The sequence below is a fragment of the Puma concolor genome, chromosome B2, assembly GCF_028749965.1.
Source record: "Puma concolor isolate L17-30 chromosome B2, mPumCon1.1.hap2, whole genome shotgun sequence".
Classification (NCBI taxonomy): domain Eukaryota; kingdom Metazoa; phylum Chordata; class Mammalia; order Carnivora; family Felidae; genus Puma; species Puma concolor.
The window spans coordinates 7,296,082-7,316,158 of record NC_141671.1 but is presented as its reverse complement, the minus strand read 5'-3'; the positions used below and the strand labels follow the sequence as shown (position 1 = coordinate 7,316,158).

Genomic DNA, 20,077 nt, shown 5'->3' with positions numbered 1-20,077 from the left:
CTTCGGCTCAGGTCATGATCTCGCAGTCTGTGAGTTCGAGCCCCGCATCGGGCTCTGTGCTGATGGCTCAGAGCCTGGAGCCTGTTTCCGATTCTGTGTCTCCCTCTCTCTCTGCCCCTCCCCCGTTCATGCTTTGTCTCTCTCTGTCCCAAAAATAAATAAACGTTAAAAAAAAAAAAAAATAGTGTATAGAGAGCAGTGAATGGCCAGGCTTGCGGTTGCCTTAGTTTTGACAATAACAATGCCAAGTACAAGGACACAAAGTTGCCCTTCTATTTCCTAACCCTGAGCTTTTATACCAGCTCTCTGGAGAAAGCTTTAGTCAGGGGATCGGGGTCAGTGCCAGAGCAATGTTTGAGATCATAAACAGCCACATACAGAATCAGAGGACTCCCTCAATGACCATTTGAGAAAACAGAACAAAACTATTTTTCATGCATTTTAAAGATTCTCAGTTTTAGACTTGAAATGACCAGGACTTTATATAATTAGGGAATCCCTTTCATCACTTATGAGGATCAAATCATTTCCCACAAGACATCTCTATAAAACCAGACAAGTTGACAATTGTAACAAAGGTTAAGAAGTATGGAGTGTCTACAGATGTGTGTGTGTGTGTGTGTATAACTATATAACTATAGTTATACACACACACACACACACACACACATATATATACACACACACACATACACACACACACACATATATATATGTATATGTATGCGCGCACACACACACACACATATAATTCATTGACTGGACCCAGAGAACATTTGGCCTTATAAACAGCTTTATTGCTTAATTGGTAATTAGGTCCCGCTTGCCTGTGTGTGGCATTAACGTAAATTGGAAGAGAACAGCACCAGGTGCATTCAATTAAAAAAACTTTAAATGGAGGTATCATGTTTTACCACTTGGTCGCATTTTGCAAATATATTCAACAGGTTTATTCCAATGTCAGGGTTGCAGTAAATGGAAATCAGGCTGAGTTAAAACAGACGTGTCTTGAGGGTTAATCTTTCTGTCTCCTGATTTCCATCACCTACTTTGAAACTATGTGGTCTTCTATGTGTAGAACTTGCCAAAGCCTGTGGCTGAAGCCTGCCCTCTTCTTTATGCACAAGAAGAGCTACATTTTTTTTTTTTCCCACTGGGAATGGTGTTAATCTGAGTCAGGCTAATCATCAGAACTAACAAGGCACAAGGCCAATTATATCTACTATTTCTGTAAAATGGCTCAGTGGACTTAGGCAGAGTCTGAATAAGAGAGACTTAAACAGAGGCATTAAATAAACTGTGAGCCTATTTGTAAATGTCCTGCCTCTTTTTACTATCCACTGAAGGGCTCTTGGCATGTGTGATGAACCCCGAAGAGCGGCCATCAGAAGGACATTAGAACATTATGCAGTGCAATTATTTTTAGACTTTTCTGAGCAGAGGAGAAGTTTATGAAGTAGCTTAAAGCTGAACACTTGGGTACAGAGGGAAATGAGAGAGAGTTAGCTTTAGATACTGGATTTCTCTGGGAAATTAGTCAATACCGATCCAATTAGTTGTTGCTAATAATTTCCTGGAAGAATATTCATGTCCCTGCAATAGCATAGTGGTTGCAGCCTTAATATCTCTCAGCAGACATAGATAGATACATGCACACATTTTCTCCCCTTGCATCCGTTTCTCCAAAATTGAATGATTCCTAGGATGACTTTTTACATGAAATTGCTAGGATCCCCATAAAATTGTTTTCTCTCAATACTCCCACTTGATTGTGTACCCAGAGCTGTACAATTTTAACACACTGTCTTTGTATCCTTCAAAACCACTAAAGGAAGTACATAAACTGTCTCTTCAAGCCATGTAATGAAGTAAATCTGTAAAGAGGTTAAAATTGATATATTTCATGTCCATCTATCCAAACCTTGCTCATTCTTTAAGAAAAATCTCAACTCCTGCCACATCCATAAAGTCTTCCCTGATTATTTTTGTATAAATGGGTACAAGTTTTTTTTTTTATTATTAGAATCTGTTTTGTATTCTCTAAATATTTCATGCATAGAATTTTTTTCTCCTCCATTAACTTTCAAATTACTAAGGGAAGGGTATGCATGGCATTTTATAACTTCCTGACACCTAATTAAGATGCTATAAATTCATGCTTTGAGACTTTCCCTTTTTGATCCAACATATGGCAAATAGCAGATAAAATATAAAAGATACAATTAAGTAACTTCAAAGTGCTAAATGTATCGATAGGCTAGAAAATGGAATATGGCATGCAGAAAGGTAGAGGCACTGACACTACAGGAGGGTTGGGATCACGGACCGGAAGCACGCAGAGGAGACCACGTGTCTGGATCCTGGGGGGGTGTGGGAAATAGGGGCCTCAAATTCAGGAGACGCAGAGCTGGTCTCCCTGCCCGGCCAGCGTGGAGCTTCCGGACACTGAAAAGGCAGCTGAAAAAGCCCGGATTGACTCATTTGTGGGGATGCGCCATTTATAATGTTGCCTCTTCGAGAGGCACGAAGAAGCAGATGGCCCTACAGCCGGACAACCTGGGGCCAGCCACCCCGTGGCAGCAGGAAATGAAATCATGACAGATTAAGTGACGACGAGAGAAAAATCTCCATAGTGGTTTTAAAATTGGTAGGTTTTAAAAGAAGCGTGTTTAGAATCTATGAAGGGACAGAGAAATGATTAACTCCATGAAGAGAATGAGAAAGCAGGAAACCAAAACAGATAAAATAACGAAGGGCAGATAGAAAACACTAGAAATTCGTAAAGTGAAAACCATTGTTGCTGAAACGAAACAAATTGGGGTAACTGATAATTGAAATCAGACACAAAGAATTAATACATGGGACTATGGTTTTGAGAAATTTTGCAGAATGTAGCACAACAGAGATTCCAAACATGTGTAAGAGACATGGCTATAGATGGAGATGATGTAATGTATATATACAAGTGTTCCAAAAGAGATCTGAGGAAGTATCTGAGAGGCTTTATTTAAAAACGGGGTGGGGGGCAGCTCCTGGGTGGCTCAGTCGGTTAAGCCTCCGACTTCAGCTCAGGTCATGATCTCACAGTTCATGGGTTCGACCCCCGCATTGGGCTCTGTGCTGACAGCTCGGAGCCTGGAGCCTGCTTCGGGTTCTGTGTCTCCTTTGCTCTGCCCCTACCCTGCTCGTGTTCTCTCTCAAAAATAAATAAACATTAAAAAAATTCAAATAAAAACATAGGAATTGTCTAGAGTTGAGGACAGACGTGAGTTCAGAGTAAAAGTCTTCAAGTATCCCTCATAACGAGTAAAAATAATCCCATAGTTGTCTTAGTGAAATTGCGGTATATCAAGGACAAAGGCTTGATAGTTGGAAAAAAAGACATGATGCCTGACAAGAAATGCCCTTTGCCCTGGTGGCTGGCTTGTCAGCAGCAATAACAGAAGTATTGCCTTCTTCACATTCTTGAAGGAATACGTTTTTTAAAAGTTAATTGATTAATTACTTTTTGAGAGAAAGAAAGAGCATGAGCAGGGGAGGGGCAGAGAGAAAGGGACACCCAGAATCCTAAGCAGGCTCCGGGCTCGCAGCTGTCAGCACAGAGCCCGACACAGGGCTCAAACCCACGAACTGTGAGATCGTGACCTGAGCTGAAGTCAGATGCTTAACCAACTGAGCCACCCAGGCGCCCCAAAGGAATATAGTTTTATTATAAATCATACACACAGCTAATAAACTATTTAATAGGTTATCATAAACATATTTTGAAGTACATCAGGCTAGGAGAATTTGCAACTGTACACACTCATTAAAACAATTACCAAGTGACGTATTTCATTTATTGAAAGTAAAGAAAAGGTGGGGCGCCTGGGTGGCGCAGTCGGTTAAGCGTCCGACTTCAGCCAGGTCACGATCTCGCGGTCCGTGAGTTCGAGCCCCGCGTCAGGCTCTGGGCTGATGGCTAAGAGCCTGGAGCCTGTTTCCGATTCTGTGTCTCCCTCTCTCTCCGCCCCTCCCCCGTTCATGCTCTGTCTCTCTCTGTCCCAAAAATAAATAAACGTTGAAAAAAAAAAATAAAAGTTTGAAAGTAAAGAAAAGGTGTAGAAGAAATCAATGACAAAATATGTAAATAAATGTGAAAACTATTTGTGAAAATATTATGAAATTCTAAAAATGTAAAATTATGGACAATTTACAAAGGTGAGTGTTAGGGGTCTTTGACACGTGTTATAAAGTCTTTGGATTTGGTTAGAAAATTTATAGAGTTATGTATGCTAAATAAGAATTGCTGAAGGAAGAGAGTTACCAAACCAGCAAAGGGAACTAGCAAAAGGGAAAACAGTAGTAGTGATGATATGATAATTATTAGAGATTACCACTGTCAGTCTAGAGGAAAGTAGAAAAACAGGGAGAAAACAATAACAACAACAACAACGAAGTCATAGTAAATCAAAACCACAAAACTGGTTGGTAGACATAGAATTCATCACAAAATGTTAAAAAGATTAAATCCTCTTAATAAAATACTAGACTGAATGCAGTCTATCCAGGGACTGGTTTCAAGAGTATAATTAAACAAAAGGGCATATAAAAGTTAATATTAAAGAACTATGACTCAAATGCTAATCACAAAAGCTGCTGCTTTTTTGTACTGAATCCAAGCAAAGTGAATTTCAGGCAAAAGCCTTCAAAGGGCAATAGCGTTCTAATAAAAAGCCAAACAATATAAAAATAAAGACTATGTATACGGTTAACAATAGATCCTGAACATGCACAAAGCAGAAACAAACCCAGCTGGTATTGTTTTTATTTATTTATTTATTTCTATTTTAGAAAGAGAGAGAGAGAGAGAGAGCACAAGCGGGGGACAGGGCAGAAGGAGAGGGAGAGAGTGTCTTAAGCAGGTTCCATGCTCAGTGCAGAGAGGTCAGACGCTTAACTGACCGAGCCACCCAGGCGCCCCTAAACATTTTAGATTTATCTGTTCAGTAAAAATGTTATTGACTTTGGGGTACATGGATGGCTGAGTCGGTTAATCCTCCAACTCTTGATTTTGGCTGAGGTCATGATCTCATGGTTTGTAAGTTGGGGCCCTGTGTCGCGCTCTGCCCTGCCAGTGTGGAGCCTGCTTGGGGTTCTCTCTCTCCCTCTCTCTCTGCCCTTCCCCCACTGGTGCGCTCTCTCTCTCTCTCAAAATAAATATGCTTAAAAAAAAAAAGAAAATGTTATTGACTTTGCTATTACTACAAGAGAAAAAAGCACAGTCAGCCATCATCAAACAATATGGTAGCTGGTAAAAGTCTCAGTATATATGCTCATATACATATATATATATGTATATGCTCATATATATATGTATATATGTATATATATGTGTGTATATATGCATGAGCATATATATGAGCATATATACTGAGCATATATATGAGCATATATATATATATGAAAATGTTAAAAACAAAACAAAACACTGTTATATGGTTGCAGTTTATTGTTATAAACATTCTGACAGAAAAAGAAAGGCTGGCCATTTTTTTTAATTAGAGAGAGAGCAAGTGGGGGAGAGGGGCAGAAGGATAGAGAGAGGAATCCCAAGCAGGCTCCATGCTCAGCCCAGAGCCCAAGGTAGAGCTTGATCCCATTCCCCGGAGATCATGACCTGAGCTGAAATCAAGAGTCAGAGGCTCAACCGACTGAGCCGCCGAGGCGCCCCCAAAGGCTGGCCGTTTTAAAGAGAAGTAGGCCTTCTGTCTGTAATATTTCACACTGGAGAGATACCATCTCCATAGTAACATTACTCGATGTGCAGTTAACATCCTTGTACCTTTAGGGGGCGCCTGGGTGGCTCAGTCGGTCAAGCGTCCAACTGCTGTTTTCTGCTCAGGTCATGATCTCCTGCTTTGAGAGTTCAGGCCCCCCAGTGGGCTCAGTGCTGACAGCGAGGAGCCTGCTTGGGATTCTCTCTCGCTTGCTCTCTCTCTCTCTCTCTCTGACCTTCCCGTGCTCTCTCTTTTAAAACAAATAAACTTAAAAAAAAAAAAAAACCCACATCATTTTACCTTTATATATATTTTCCAATCAAACATGATTGCATAGTTATGTTTTACTCATTTAGTATTCTAAGAACAGACGCTCTTTCACTCTTGGGATTAAATCTGCACCTTCATTTCTGCCTCTCCAAATGCAGATACATATTTGGGTTACTATTTTCTTTTAAAGTCTACACCCAATGTGGGGTTCAAACTCATGACCCTGAGATCAAGGGTCACACGCTCTTCCGACTGATCCTAGCCAGGCGCCCGACCCAATATTTTTAACGTAAGGATGCATGGAAACGGAACTCAAATTGCAACTGGAAAAATCTCGGCAACTGTAACTGCTCTAAGGACTGCTAATTTTCCCCCATTTCATTTTGTGATCCTTCTAGTAACTCGCTATTTATGACATTTCTGCTTTCTTAGTATCTGCATCATTCTTCACTCTTCATTTTGTCTCCACCAAATTTTCTGGTTGATTTTTTTTGAATGATTGTGCTCATGATGAATAGGTGGGCAGGCAAAAAAAAAAAAAAAAAAAAAAAAGGAAAGAAAAAAGAAAAAGAAAAGAAAAAAGAAAAAGGAAAAGGCAGTGTAGTATAGCAAAGTGTTTTAAGAATTGAGAAAATAGATCTAAAACGCTTCTACCAGTGCATGGTGTGTAAGTGCTCAATAAATGGTAAACATTAGCAGCTCTGTCATAATTTTACTTATGAATATATTCTCATGGTTATTCTCTGACGAGCAGGGCTTTTGTTATGTCTGATTTTGAAGAGCAAAACTGATGAGATGATTCCTAAGTGTCTTATTTAAGTATTTCAATTTTACAAGTATCCAAAGTGCTACATTTTGTCTAAAATTTGTCCCACCATGAAGAGTGACCAAAGAGAAAAGGGATAACACCATTTGTTCAAAAGCTTATCATTTGGGTCATATGGGATATTTTTCTGAGGCATCTGAAAGTGTGTTTTCCTCACCAACTCCTTCTAAACAATGAACAAACTCTCTGAAAGACAGAAGCAGTGCTTGTTGGAGATTTCGCTGACCTTGAATGCAGTGTTGAATTTCTATGCTCTGATTTTCTGTTACTTGATCTCTGCTCTATGCTTTACAAGTCTTTGAATTTATATGAAATCTCTAAACTCCCTAGAGTATTTATATATTTAACAAATAATGTACATGTTCCCTCATTTAGAAAAACCTGAATTGTTCTGGAGGCAAAATATTTCTTTCTCAATGTTTAAAAAAGACAAAGCCATTCACTTCCATTAATCCTTTGGTGACAAAGATAAATACCAACTCAATACAGGTATCTATACTCCAAAATTAAATGAAAAATGTAAGGCATTTGGTAATAATGAAAGATGAAAAACTCAATCAAAATTATTGTTCCTCTTCAAATACCATTTTCATGAATTCAAAATTAGACATTTTGGTTTAAAAACCCCCTCCCTGGGGCAAATGGGTGGTTCAGTGGGTTGAGCATCTGATTCCTGGTTTTGGCTCAGGTCACGATCTCACGGTTCGTGAGTTGGAGCCCACGTCGGGCTCTGTGCTGACAGTGTGAAGCCTGCTTGGGATTCTTTCTTCCTTCTCTCTCTCTGCCCCTTCCTCGCTTGCTTGCTCTCTCTCTCAAAATAAATAAATAAACTTTAAAAAATCATAAAAACTCCATCCCTTTTATTGTTATGCACATTGTTGATGATTTCCTTAAATGGAAACGGTACAAATTATTTATTCTCAAAGTTTAGCATTTTGGTAATTATTTTGAAAGCTAAGAGACCTTTGGAAGGAAGAGTAAGAGATAATTGGGGCAAAGACTGAGGTTATATCCTAAAAACTTTAGCAAGGCTTTCTGAAAGCTTTGGTTATTTTAACCGCTTGCGGGACACCCTAATATAATGGCAAGTGCAGAATTGAAATTGCAAAACCCATGTCCACATTTGCTTACAGACAAGACTCTGCTGATCTCAGATCTTTCAAAAATGTGTTTTTATTGCATGAAGAACACATCGCCTCCAAAACTAAGAAGAAATATGTAATTATAATATAATGAAAGAAACACTGGCAAGGCATGAAGCTAAATTTGGAGCCAGAAACAATTTGTGGGGAAGAAAACAACAGTAACTCCTCCAAAAGTATCACGTAATGCAAAAATAAAAAGATTTGCACTTTAACAAAACAGAGTAGAACTCGCTATTTTAATAGTAATGACTAGTAGTAATTGAACATTTATTAGATGCCAGACATGTTTGACACAAATTGTTTTGTTCATTTCAAACAGCCCTTCTCTCTCCCTCAAATGGGTCCTACGATTATCCACATTGTATTTATCTATGTTTTAAAGTTTATTTATTTTGAGAGAGAGAGTGAGTGCATGCAGGGGAGGAGCAGAGAAAGAGTGAGTGAGAGAGAGAATCCTAACAGGCTCCTGGCTGTCAGTGTGGGGTCTGATGCGGGGCTCAAACTCATGAACAGCGAGATCATGACCTGAGCTGAAATCAAGAGTCGGACACTTAACTGGCTGAGCCACCCAGATGCCCCTACCCACATTTTAGATCGAAGGAACTAGGGTTCACATAGTCTGACAAATTGCCTACATTATATATTTTGTTCTCCCTTTTCATTCAACTTCACATGTTAAGCATTCTTGAAGTCACTAAATTGTACTTTAAAAAACCTTAAAGACACAGAATATGGCTATCTAATTATGTAATTATGTAAATAGACCCTGTTATATGCATCTAATCCCCAATTATTGAATACTCACCAGCATTGATAACTTACTTGTTTAAACTTTGCTAATTATAAGGATGAAACAATAATTCATCCATTTTCATGTGACAGAGTTTGAATAAATATTATCATGCAAGATTCAAATTAGAAAAATATTCATACTATTGAAACATTTTAATGTCTTTTTTTCCCCAAAGAGTAGTTTGTAAAAGCTTCAAGCCTCCAAGAAATCAGTATAATGAATTATACTTATCTGTAACTGCCACTTTTATTAATTTTAGGGTGGCAATGTTCTTTCCATGGTGGAGAAAACAGCAGTTTTGCGTGACATTGGTGATTGGTCACGAGGTCCACATCGCCAGCACGCCTACACCACTTTGAAAACCTGCACCTTCTGTCCCCAGTCCCTGAATCCCATCATCAAGAGTAGGTAAAGATTTGACTCACTATTCAAACTGATAATAATAAGCGCCTTGGGTCATTCCTTAAATTGTTCTTTAGCTCTGGGGCATCCACAGTGATACAGTTCATTCCCACCCTCAGCTTCTCTCTTGGATTCCAGAAGGCTGTGAGGCTTTAAGGCGTATGCTAAGTGGACACTGATAAAATATAGAGGTGACGAAATAAAGAAGCAGGGAGCTTCCTGTGGCTTTTAAAACGGACAGAGAGGGGATTTTTCTACCCACAGTCAGGGAGGGGATTTCTTTTCTGTCTGATTATGTCTGCTAGAACATTCTAAAAGGAAAAGCCTTAACCCCACATACCAACCCTATATAAACACTTCTGTTGGGTAAACCCAGAGGCGGCTAATGTTTTTAACGAGGACAAAAGCACTCAGAAAACAACTGCATTTATTTTATATCATAGTTCACGTCAGACTAATTGAATTTTAAACTAATTAAACAAGAAAACATCAATTAGGTATCTATTGTCTCTTGTACAATTATGTTGTTTTACTGCCTGTGTCTCATAGTTGTTGCCAAGCAGCTTTTTAAATCCTATCCCGAATTTTCCGAGACGGAAACAGAAGTGTTACACGTTTTGGACTCGAAGGTGTTTTGATAGGTATGTCTCTGCTGAAATTAGGTCCTCTTGACAAACAGGTGTTCTTAGTACATTTGGCTTTTCAAACATCTTGACCTGCTAGAAACAGCTGAGCTCACGGAGATCTGGTGCCTGAAAACTGATCATTGTAGTTGCTCGGGAGTATTTTGTATAACAACCCCCTCTACACCTAACCAGGTCACCAGGAACACCACTTCCTACCCTCTCCGCCTCTCCGCTTTGAGCAAGAAAGATGATAACCTTTTCTTAAGTTTATTTTTTATTTTGAGACAGAGAGAGACAGAGAGAGAGAGAGAGCAGGGGAGGGGCAGAGAGAGAGAGAGAATCTCAAGCAGGGTCCTTGCTGTCAGCACAGAGCCCCATGTGGAGCTCAGACTCAGGAAGCGTGAGATCATGACTGAGCAGCAATGAAGAGTCATTATCTCTTTACCTACTGAGCCACCAGGTGCCTGCAAGACAATAACTTAAAAACAAGTTGGTTTCAAGGGTCAGAGAAGCTAAGATCCTGCCGCTTGATCATGTCGCTGGGAACGCAGGTATAAAAGGCACACTCTTTGGGAGAGTGGTCCCAGTTTAACTCTTTACATGCATTTCACTTTCCCCCAAGCTTCCTCCCATTCCCCCACTTCTGGAGTAAGCTACCGTTAGGTGATCACGTTCAGTTGAAGAACGCTGGCTTTAAAAATAGCATTTCCACGTAACAAGACCTCTTATGTTGTCTCGTGCAGAAGTTGCACTGGATATGAAATTGCATGTGTCATATGGACTCCAGCTGGCAGAGGGCTTCTCTTCATTCTTCAGCACCCTTATTCACGAATCTACTCCTTTCGATAGATCTTTATCCTCATTTAGTCTAATAACAAAATAATAATAACAATAGCATAATAATAACAGCCTAATCCTATCCATGATGAAACACGCCATCACACTTTGTCAGTATATCGTGGCCTCTCACAGCCATTGTCTGGACTGTCCTACCCATAATCTCATTTAAAACAATCCTGAGAGGGGTGCCTGGGTGGCTCAGTTGGTTAAGCATCCGACTTCGGCTCAGGTCACGATCTCACAGTCCGTGAGCCCCGCACTGGGCTCTGTGCCCACGGCTGGGAGCCTGGAGCCTGCTTCAGATTCTGTGTCTCCCTCTCTCTCTGCCACTCCCCACTCTCTCTCTCTCTCTCAAAAATAAATAAACATTAAAAAATTGAAAAAAAAAAAAAAAAAAACCTTGAGAGAAATTTTAAGTATTACTTTAAACGCCTTACCAGGCTGGTAAACAAGTGAGAATTGCCAGAATTCTCTCTATTGTTTCTCCTACTACCCCTTCCCATAAGCTTGTCCTAATAACCACACACCCACTGATTTCTCCTGAAATTCCTTTGTGTTGATGCAAAGAACATAGGATTTAGAATTTGAAGACTAGCTTGCGTTTCTCTATAAGGAAGTCTCTGGTGACTTATCTCTTAAATTATATTTTCAAGTCCTCAAAGATCAACATCTTCTGTGCTGGCCCTATATAGCACCACACCGCGTAGTCACCTGTAAGGGGTGACAAGAAGAGAATGACGGTCTGTGCCTAATAGAATTTCTTTCACCCTTTGCAGGTATGGATCCTTCTCTACTAGGTTTTCTTGCCTCTATTTCCTTACATTTTGTTTCAGTTTTTGATAGGTTTTTGGTTATTTGCTCTACCCCTCGAATACTCCGTCCAAATAATACCTTCACATGTACGTGTTTACCTGCTGTGATTCAACTACCAGACAATGACCTTTGATGTTTGGCTTCTACCACTATGGCCCATTTGGCCGTAATCACACTCACTCTGAGTCTCCCCAGACTTTTTCCTTCTTTCCAACTTTGCCACATGATCTGTGCTGTAGTGCAGCACAGTGAGCGTTGAGAAGAAAGGCCACGTGTGCATAGTAAGACCTCTGCTTACAGAAACATCACATTCCTTCCTACTGTGCGAATGCCCATGATGTCCTATTATCTTTTGCAGCCACTAAACATTTCTAGTTTTCTAGTGCTTTCTCTGTGAAGTTGAGAGAGGAAATGTATCAGATTTGTCTTTGTAGCAGAATGTCCTAAAAAATGTTCTAAGAATATGGCTCGACAGAAAAGCGAAAAGAACTTGTCTAGCGTTTCAAAGCGCATCGTATTTGTTTTCCCTTGTTGAGAGAGGGTAACTTCTTTTGCCTAAAGTGGGTCTCCCCCACCCAGAGGCAAAATGGCTGATTGGCCCCAGCAACCCAGAAAGAAATCTGAGTTGTACTGAAACAGGTTAATGGTTTTAATTCGCCACTGGTCATTGTTGGTTTCACTCGGAAGGAACATCTGTGTAGTTAAATACATGATAAATGTTGAAAGGTCTTTGCCCTTATAGCCAAGAGTACTATTCTGAAATATAAGGCTAGGTTGCAAAGTACAAGCTCACAGCTAGCTAGCAGGACTCAAAAAAAAAAAAAAAAAAAAAAAAAAAAAAGATGTAGAAAGTTTTATAACAAGTGTGGTTACATGGAAACTCCTGTAAGTATCAGTTTAGAATAGTCTTGTATGTGGAGAAATGTCTCTTCTTAAAATAATCTCTCAGCTGAGATCATGCTTTTTTTTTCTTCTTTTTGTCTAACCTAGAGGGAGTCCTAGTTACCAACAGTGTATTTGATATGAGCAGACCTTTACCTAATTCTTAATCACAACCAGCCCACTTTTCCTCTATTGTGGGAAGATTCTGGGAGCATTTGATGTATCATAACCATGAAGTCTTATCTCTTACAATAGGCAAGAATCACTGAAAGGGCAAAGGCTACCCCTCTGATATGGCTGGTTTGACACGATCATGATGCTATTAATATATTGTGCCCCCCCCTCCCGCTCCTCCCAAGAATACTACCGGTTCAGAACACTGGATTCCAGAAGATGTGAACTCAGGACATCCTCACACTATCGCTGACTCTGTCCCTTTGCCTGACCTCCACTCTGCTCTGGAGTCCCGGAGGAGGCTCCAGTGTCAGCCTTCAAGGAAATCAGAGAAGGAGGGAAGCCTCTGACCCCGCCACGCCATCAATGGCTCCTGGGGCAAGGGTGGAGTTTGCCGTGCTGAGATCAGGACCCACGTGGATACCTCGAGTTTGCACTAGCCTGTTACCGGTTTCCCCCCGAACACGCTCTCATCGTGTCACTGCGTTCTCCCAACACTGCCCCACGTCACCCTTCCCAGGCTCCTCCGGCACACAATGTGACCCGCGCAACCTTTACGGCCCAAGTGCTCTACACACCAATGGGCCCCGGGCCACCCGGCCATCCGACCTGTCAGCTCTATCATTCTAGAAACCACGGCGCCCACACTGGGGTCTCGGAGATAATGCAGTCTTCGCGCTAGAACCTTCTCAGGGCGCGGGGCGTTGCGCGCGTCGGCGGGCGCGCGGGGGCCCTCGCGGGGCGCGCGCACCCAGCCCAGCGGCAGCCACCCGCCCGCGTCGTGGGGCGTCGCCGGGGCCTCCTCCGAGGCCGGGTCCGCACCCCCGCCATGTCGCGCTACTGCCGGCCCAAGTACAAGAGCGGCGACCTGGTGTTCGCCAAGCTGAAGGGCTACGCCCACTGGCCCGCCAGGATCGAGCACATGGCCGAGCCTAACCGGTACCAGGTGTTCTTCTTCGGCACCCACGAGACGGCCTTCCTGGGCCCCAAGCACCTGTTCCCGTACGAGGAGTCCAAGGAGAAGTTCGGCAAGCCCAACAAGAGGAGGGGCTTCAGCGCGGGGCTGTGGGAGATCGAGAACAACCCCACCGTCCAGGCCGCTGACTACCAGCTGGCCCGGGGACAGGCCGGCGCCGACTGGCCCGGGCCGCAGCCGGAAGTCGGCGCGGACGCCACCGCAGGCCGCGGCTACCCGCAGGGGAAGGCGGGCGGCGACGCGCAGGCCGAGCAGGCCGCGGAGCAGGGGGCGCCCAAGAGGAGCGCGGGGGAGCTGCCGGAGGGCTCCCCCAAACGTCCCCGAGAGGCCGAGCCCCGGGAGGCCGAGCCGGAAGGGGAGCAGCCGCCGCCGCCGCCGGAGGAGGAGGAGGAAGAAGAGGAGGCCGAGGCCGCCGGAGAAGCCGCGCCGCCGCCCCTCGTGGAGCTGGAGATCGGCGGCGCCACCGCCCCCGAGCCGGGCCCGGCCCAGGCACCGCCCGCGGAGGGGCCCGAGCAGCCGGGAGAGGCCGCGGAGGCGCAGGCCCCGGGCGTCGCAGAGCGCGAGAGCCTGTAGTCACCGGTTTGGAGAAGAGCCCCCGCCCCGTTCCTGCTGCGGCCTGGCTGTTAACTGGGGAGACTGGCCACGGCCTACGAACTGGGACGCCTCCCCCACCCCCCACCCGCTCTCCTCCTCCGTCCAACCCCTTCCCCCTCCACCAACCGCGCCCGGGCCTGGGGTTGACCTGGAGGGGCAGGCCACCTGGCCCCCGGCACCCCTGTGATCAGAGCCAGGACTTCCACCCCCCACCCCCACCCCCACCCCCTCCGGGGTTGAGCTGAGCCCACCGCGCCCCTCCCTGCCTGGAACTGTTTCCTAAGGTTTCAGTTGGGGCGTGGACCTGCCGTTTGCACCCTCTCTCCCTCCCCGGGGCATTCTGGACCTCTGCGTTGGAATCAGGGGTAGGAGGGGAAGGGGTGCAGGATACAGAGCATGGGTGGGTGCGGAGGGGGACTTCCAGGGACTAGGAAGGGGCAGTCCTCAAACTGGGCTGGTAGTGGGTGGCCGTCTTCCAGAGCTCTTGCCCTGCCCCCCCCATGCCTGTTATACCCAGCAGCTCGCATTCCCCCAAACTGGGAGGCCCTCTCTCCCATCTGGGTCTCCCCTTTTGCTGACCCAGGGATTTGTCGTTTTTTCACCAAATAATTTGAGAGCTTCCAAGTTGTTTGTGAGGTGGGAAGGGTCAGCTTTACCCAGCTCTTTGGAAGGGAGCAGTGAGGAACATCTATCCCCATTCAGATGTCTGGGCTACTGGAATGTTCCGGGGAGACTCCTGGCCACCCCTATTCCCTCTCCCCACAGCCTCAAGGCCAGCCTACAGTCATCTGTATCACTCAGGCATAAAACAAAAGGCACGTTGTTTAGGAAACCTAATTTTTAATGCAAAGAATTTTATTTTTTATTTTTCAAAAATGAACTACCCTGGCGACGTCTTCAGTCAGCTTGCCGCTCTGCCATGGTTTACCCCAGGTCTGAGATGGACTAGGACGTTCCCTTTCCGTTGGGGTTTGATGACTTTCTTTTTGTAGTTAAGGCTTTGGTGTTCCTTGGCAGGTGCCATTTTCCATCCCCATCCCACAATCTGCCTCCTATCCCACCCCCAGCATTGTCACCAGACCTGAAATGTAACTTCCTGAGAAGAGAGAGGGCTAAGTGCCCCCTGCCAGCCTCTTCCTCCACTCTCTCTGGATGCCTCTCTTGTCTGTTGTCTCTTTCACCCTTGCCCTTCTCTCTTGGGCTCTGATGAAAAATTGTTGACTGTAGCTTTGGAAGTTGAGAGCTGAACTATTTCAGTTCCAGGAAATAAAACCCGTTGATTACTTTAAATACATCTCAGGCCTGTTCCTTTGGTTTCTGAAGAATTGGCCCTTCACTTCAAGGCTCCTCCTGTTTTCTCTCCATCCTGTGTGAAAAGCAATCATTTGTCGTGGACAGGGATATTTTAGAATCCCCTCCACTTTGAGAAACCTTCCTTATCTCAAGGTCTCTACCCTTGGTGCCATCCATAGTATCCACCCCCCCCACCCCCCCCACCCCCCCCCCCCCCGCCCCACAACGCACACTGTTTAGAACCAGTGGGAAAAAGTCACCTTAGAATGTACGAATGGTGACACCCTGGGACAACAACTGAGTTTCTAATATTCTGCATTTACCAAACAGCAGATTTAGAGAAGAAGAAGGGTAAGAGGATTGGTCCTTTTCTTATTGTTGTGATTGCTTTCAAAGATCTCATCACTACTCTGCTGATAAAAGGCTCTTGCTTTATATTTCCCGTTCTTAAAATATGTAGTGTCTGCAGAATATTTTGTGTATGTGTTTTTCCCCAGTGGTTTTGTGCGTATATCTGGGGATATTGAAATATCCTTATTCATAATCACATGCTGGTTTCCAGGTAGTGTATTTGTCAACATGTAAAGACTTAGTAAATAGCAGAGTGCTTTTCAATAGAACACACGAGGCAGCTAACCAGCACGGTGGGCAACAGAAGACGTCACTGTGCAAGATGATGCTATTTTACTCGAAGGCTTATACCCAGACGATTCCTTGTTTTTCCGCTACTGCTATTGCAGTATTATTAATACTAGGAGTTACTCTTCAATGAATGTTTACCATGTGCGGAGAAGAACGACCTTGTTCAATCTTTGTCATGATCTGGGAAGGTACACATTAAAATTCAAATTTCCCAGTGGAAACAGCTTGGTTCAGAGAGGTTAAGTGGCTTTTCTTGCACTTCACAGGGCCCTCGGGAATCAAATTGCAGATTTCACTGGTCCAAGCCTGAGCTTTGTCCCCCGAATTACACATTCAAAAACAGCACTGACCATGAAATCCGAAGTCAACAAAATTGCTATGTTAGTATCAATAACAAATAATGATGAGAGCAGCTAATTGATATGTTCTACACGTAAAGTCTTTATTAATACAACTACCCAATTAGGTACCTATTATTCTCTATTTTAAAGCTGGGGGGAGCTGAGGTTCAGAGGTGCTAAGTAATTTTCTCAAGGTCAGACAACTAGTAACCTTGTTTTACTATAGTTTATGGGTTCTTGAATAAAACATCCTATTGGAATAAAATAGGAGTACTTATTTTTCATCTACTATTTTGAAGGGAACATTTAGAAATTGACAAAGAATTTTTATATTAACAAAGAATAAATTAACAAACACTGCTAGTGGGTGTGTAAAAAAAAAAATTAAAAGCAAAAAACAAAAACAAACAAACAAAAAAAAACATCCGGGGCACCTGACAATGGTTTTGTCATTAAATGACTTGGTGAGGTGGTGAGGACAATTGTACATTCCCTGTTTTTCAAGAAGTATGTGACTATGGGAAGTTCAAATACGGATTGGTATGTTTGCCACAGGCAGGCATGTGATTTTGATAATTTTTTTTTACGGGGGGACATCTTCTGAAATGGTTCAATAACTTGAAAGCTAGAAAATGAGGGGCGCCTGGGTGGCTCAGTCGGTTAAGCGTCCGACTTCGGCCCAGGTCATGATCTCACGGCTCGTGAGTTTGAGCCCCGCGTCGGGCTCTGTGCTGACAGCTCAGAACCTGGAGCCTGTTTCAGATTCTGTGTCTCCCTCTCTCTCTCTGACCCTCCCCCGTTCATCCTCTGTCTCTCTCTGTCTCAAAAGTAAATAAACGTTAAAAAAAAAAATTAAAAAAAAAAAGAAAATGAAATTACTACCATTTGAGTCCTTCATTTTGTGTTATCTCTTCCTTCCCTTTTTGTCTCTAATGTCGGGGATAGAAAAAAGTTGGTGTTTATTAGGAAGCATTGCATACGTTTGTCTTCTCAGCGACTATAATACGGTCGTGATAATGGTAATGCAACTAACAGTACCCCTGAACAGTGATGTGCAGAATTAGCAAACACAGTGAAAACTCAGTGAAGGAATGGAAACATGGAAAATCTGTATTCTCAGCCCTCTTCTCCGACACAGCAGACCCTATGAGTGTTTTTGGCTGTCTAAAATTTCCAGTAATTCTACTGCTGCGGTCTTTTTTTTTTTTTTTTTTTTTTTTTTGGTCTTCTTCTGAAAACCGTGTGTGCCTCGGTGACAAAATTACTGATCGATAACCAGCTACCTTGCCAAATGGAGAGCACTGCTGGGCTGTCTGCCGATGCGGTGTTGGGGGGCGTTCAAATGTGTTGAGGAGTGTTTGGAAGGTCTCGTTTGAACATTCCATGCAAATGCATGCTGAGCACGTTGTCAGTGATCGGCACACACACTTAACATACTGACTTAGGTAAGGCTTTCCAAGTGTTTGGTATTTCACACAAACGTCACTGGTTACATCACTTTGGCAAGGGACTTTGCCACTGACAGTTGTAAATTCTCTGTCTTCTAGCTCTCAACCTGTTCTGCAAATTCTCACCAAAGGTGCAGATTCTTCTTTGTGGCTCGTACCTCCATTTTATGCCCCTGGAAGTGTAGTAGATATTCAGGGCACACAGGACATCTTCAATTCCCTTCATCAACACTCTTGTCAAAGAGAAGCTTCTACTAACCTCTGCTGCGTATACATGCTGCTACTTGCATTCGGAAAACACTGCCCCCCCTCCTCCCCCTTCTGGGCCTGGCCAACTACTCGAGGTAAGAGCCACCCATGTGTTCCCATAGTTCCATGCTCGCATTGGCCATACTGTCATTTCCTGTGAAGTTTGTGCTTTTCCACTAAACTGGAGGAGAAAGAACATATGTTTCATTAATAGTTTATCCCCATTCCCAAAACAGGCCATAATTTCCCAAAACAGGCCATAACAAGCACACAGTAGATATTTGGCATTCACTTAGAAGTCTGCTATGAGATACTCCTTAGAATCACGATGCTGGAGTAAAAGTCGTATGTGAGGTTGAACCCATTCTGACCCCCATAGGGAGGCAGAGGAAACTGACTTGTCCGCTAATGACATATGCAGGTTGGGGTGATTTTACGTCCATTGTTTTCATCATGCCCAGGTCCCCAGGCAGGGACGAGAGAATTCCGGTTGCTGCCTTTTTCAGACAGAAGCCATGTATTAACCCTTCAGCCAGAAATCAACAAGAAGTGTGAGTATGCCAAGGGGAACTGGGACCTGCCACTCCTTCAGCCTTTTATGATATAGATGCCTCACTGGTGTAGACGCTTCTCAGAATGGAAGGTATTTAAAGGAACAGGATCTGTTCACTATACAATCTGGCTCCAATCTCACGAGCCAACTAGCTGGCCTGTATAGAAACACTTCTGTTTCCTACTCCTGGTGGAAAAATTGACTGTATTAGACTTTGAGATCTTTAAAATAGAGACCTCCTAAGTGGTTTCCTAGAGTAATTCTGACAGCGGGCGATTTTCCCTTTGCAGTCTGGTTTCACATGTAAATTTCAACTTCACTGAGATGGTCTTGAGAACACACAGAAAAGACTGCGGCCAAGGGCTCCAGATGGCCTGGGGCAGCTTGAGGCGTATGTGGATCAAGGGCACCCCTCGTCATGGAGTGGCCGCATCTTTGGCATGGGGACGGGCGGAAAACAAGCTTCACCTGCTTCCTGCCTGGTGTGTGGTCAGTGCCTGAGGACTGTGGACCATTTGGTGAGTGCTGTGCTCTTGCCTCTCCGATTTTTGCCACTTTGAGACCAGCTCTTCTTTCCGCCCAGAACGCGAACAGCTGCATTCGCTTCTCCCCTGATGAAGCTTTTCCTAAATTTACTACATCAGAACTAGGTTTTGCTCCAAAGTTGGATAAGACCCTGCTTTTCCTGTAACAACATCTACTCCACTCCCTGATGCTTAGTAAAACAGTAAAATCCCTTACCCAGTAGGGTATACGTTCTATGGAGACGGGAACCGTGATCATTTTGCTTCCAAGAGCCCGCCAAAGTGCTTGGTTCACGTTAAGCTCTCAGTTGATGGCTGTTAATAATGAAATGAATGGATGACAAATCACCCCCACTCTCACCCCAAACGTCAGAGGAAAACTTGAGAAATTTTGTCATGCCCAGTAAAAACTCTAAGGGGAGCCTAAGGATTTTTTTTTAAAGGTGTGTGCCCCACTCATTGAATTAGATCATTTTGTTATTTTTTATAGGTAGAAGTTGGTCTCATAAAATAACAAACCTTAGCAAGACTGAAGCCCAAGGGAGAGCAATCAAATCATCCAAGGTCACCATGTGAATCAGGGTGTGAATAAGCATATTCAACACAGTCATCTGGTTCCTTTTTTTTTTTTTTTTAATGTTTATTTTATTTTTGAGAGAGGGAGAGAGAAAGGAAGAAAGAGCACAAGCAGGAGAGGGGCAGAGAGAGAGAGGGAGACAGAGAATCCCAAGCAGGCTCCTCGCTGTCAGCACAGAGGCAGACCGTGGGGCTTGAACGCACAATCTGTGAGATCATGGCCCGAGCAAAAGTCGTACCCTTAACCGACTGAGCCACCCAGGCACCCCCACAATATCTGCTTCCTTCAGTTACGCGTTCTCTTGAGTGCTTTGAGTCTTCCTTATCGGCTTCCCTTATCAGCTTGGTGGC

The 20,077-nt window shown here is 43.7% G+C and overlaps 2 protein-coding genes across 22 annotated transcripts in view; both read left to right on the top strand.

The window, feature by feature from the left end:
- LOC147580697 (uncharacterized) overlaps window positions 1-20,077 on the top strand; it is a 403,830-nt gene that overhangs the window by 203,552 nt on the left and 180,201 nt on the right. For all 21 annotated transcript variants that reach the window (XR_015251004.1, XR_015251003.1, XR_015251002.1 and 18 more), the window contains 4 exons: window positions 9,053-9,197; window positions 17,924-18,168; window positions 18,535-18,624; window positions 18,917-19,144. Coding sequence is in view for 4 of the 21 variants with exons in the window: in XM_086706133.1 (XP_086562259.1) it covers window positions 9,053-9,197; window positions 17,924-18,009 (231 nt within the window). In the remaining 17 variants the exon portion in view is untranslated. The remainder of the gene's footprint in view (window positions 1-9,052; window positions 9,198-17,923; window positions 18,169-18,534; window positions 18,625-18,916; window positions 19,145-20,077) is intronic.
- Window positions 13,259-15,394, top strand: HDGFL1 (HDGF like 1). Its single transcript, XM_086706130.1, has one exon. The coding sequence runs from the start codon at window positions 13,360-13,362 to the stop codon at window positions 14,077-14,079; it is 720 nt and encodes a 239-aa protein (XP_086562256.1). The 5' UTR covers window positions 13,259-13,359; the 3' UTR covers window positions 14,080-15,394.

Coding starts and splice junctions, on each gene's coding strand:
- HDGFL1 (XM_086706130.1), top strand. CDS start 13,360: ATGTCGCGCTACTGCCGGCCCAAGTACAAGAGCGGCGACCTGGTGTTC.